The sequence below is a fragment of the Mus caroli genome, chromosome 5, assembly GCF_900094665.2.
Source record: "Mus caroli chromosome 5, CAROLI_EIJ_v1.1, whole genome shotgun sequence".
In the NCBI taxonomy this organism is placed as follows: Eukaryota; Metazoa; Chordata; class Mammalia; order Rodentia; family Muridae; genus Mus; species Mus caroli.
The window spans coordinates 127,757,680-127,758,563 of NC_034574.1; the positions used below are offsets into that span (position 1 = coordinate 127,757,680).

The 884-nt window shown below is 50.7% G+C and overlaps 1 protein-coding gene across 1 annotated transcript in view; it reads left to right on the top strand.

The window, feature by feature from the left end:
• Positions 1-878, top strand: part of Mettl27 (methyltransferase like 27) — an 8,816-nt gene extending 7,938 nt beyond the window's left edge. Inside the window, exon 5 of the mRNA XM_029477803.1 lies at positions 297-878. Within this exon, the coding sequence (XP_029333663.1) occupies positions 297-532 (236 nt within the window). The 3' untranslated portion in view covers positions 533-878. The remainder of the gene's footprint in view (positions 1-296) is intronic.
• The last annotated feature ends 6 nt before the right edge of the window (positions 879-884 follow it).

The following is an 884-nucleotide window of genomic DNA, read 5'->3' on the forward strand; positions in this document are numbered from 1 at the left end:
GGTTCAGTGGTAGAGCCCCTGCCTAGAATCCCCAAGGGAGGGGCTGGGAGTATGGTTTAACTGTAGTGTCTTTTTTAGCATGTTTGAGGACCATGTTTTCATCTGCAGAGCTGTTAAAAAAAGAAAAAAAAATGTTTTTAAATGGAGTCCATGGAAAACTATCAGGTTAAGGAAACTGAAGGGGATTCCTGGGGCAGACAATTTTAGGTACCAAGCCCTGGAAGTGGAAAGCTGGCCCAGAACTGAAGTCTGGGGATATCCGTGCAGCTCACCTGTCCCTCTCCTGTCCTCCCCAGGTGGACTTGTTTGTCTGACTACCAGGACCAACCCATCCAACCTTCCATACAAGGAGGCGCTGGAAGCGACCTTAGACTCCCTGGAGCAGGCTGGAGTGTGGGAATGCCTGGTGACCCAGCCTGTGGACCACTGGGAGCTAGCAACATCAGAACAAGAGATGGGGCTAGGCACCTGTGCCAATGATGGCTTCATCTCTGGCATCATCTACCTTTACCGAAAGCAGGAGACAGTGTAGGGTAAGGGAGAGAGGCTCAGTATCACACCCCTAGTTGACCAATGCTCCTCTGTGTATGGTCTCAGCCCAGTGTGTTTTCTTGGCCTTCCCTGCTCTGTCTGTAAAATGGGTCCAACTTCCTAGCTACGCCCATTAGGAGTACTCTGCTAGGTATAGCCCAAAGGAACTGAAAAGACTCCTCTACTTTCTTTGGACCCAGGGCTCGAGTGATCACCAACAGTGCTTGCTCTGCAAAGCGTGAGAAACCAAGCGGCTGTCTTCAGCATCCACATACAAATCACAGGTTTCCAACATGCCTGTGTGTAATACCACCATTGAGGTGGGAGATGGGTGGGTCTCTCAGCAGGCAACC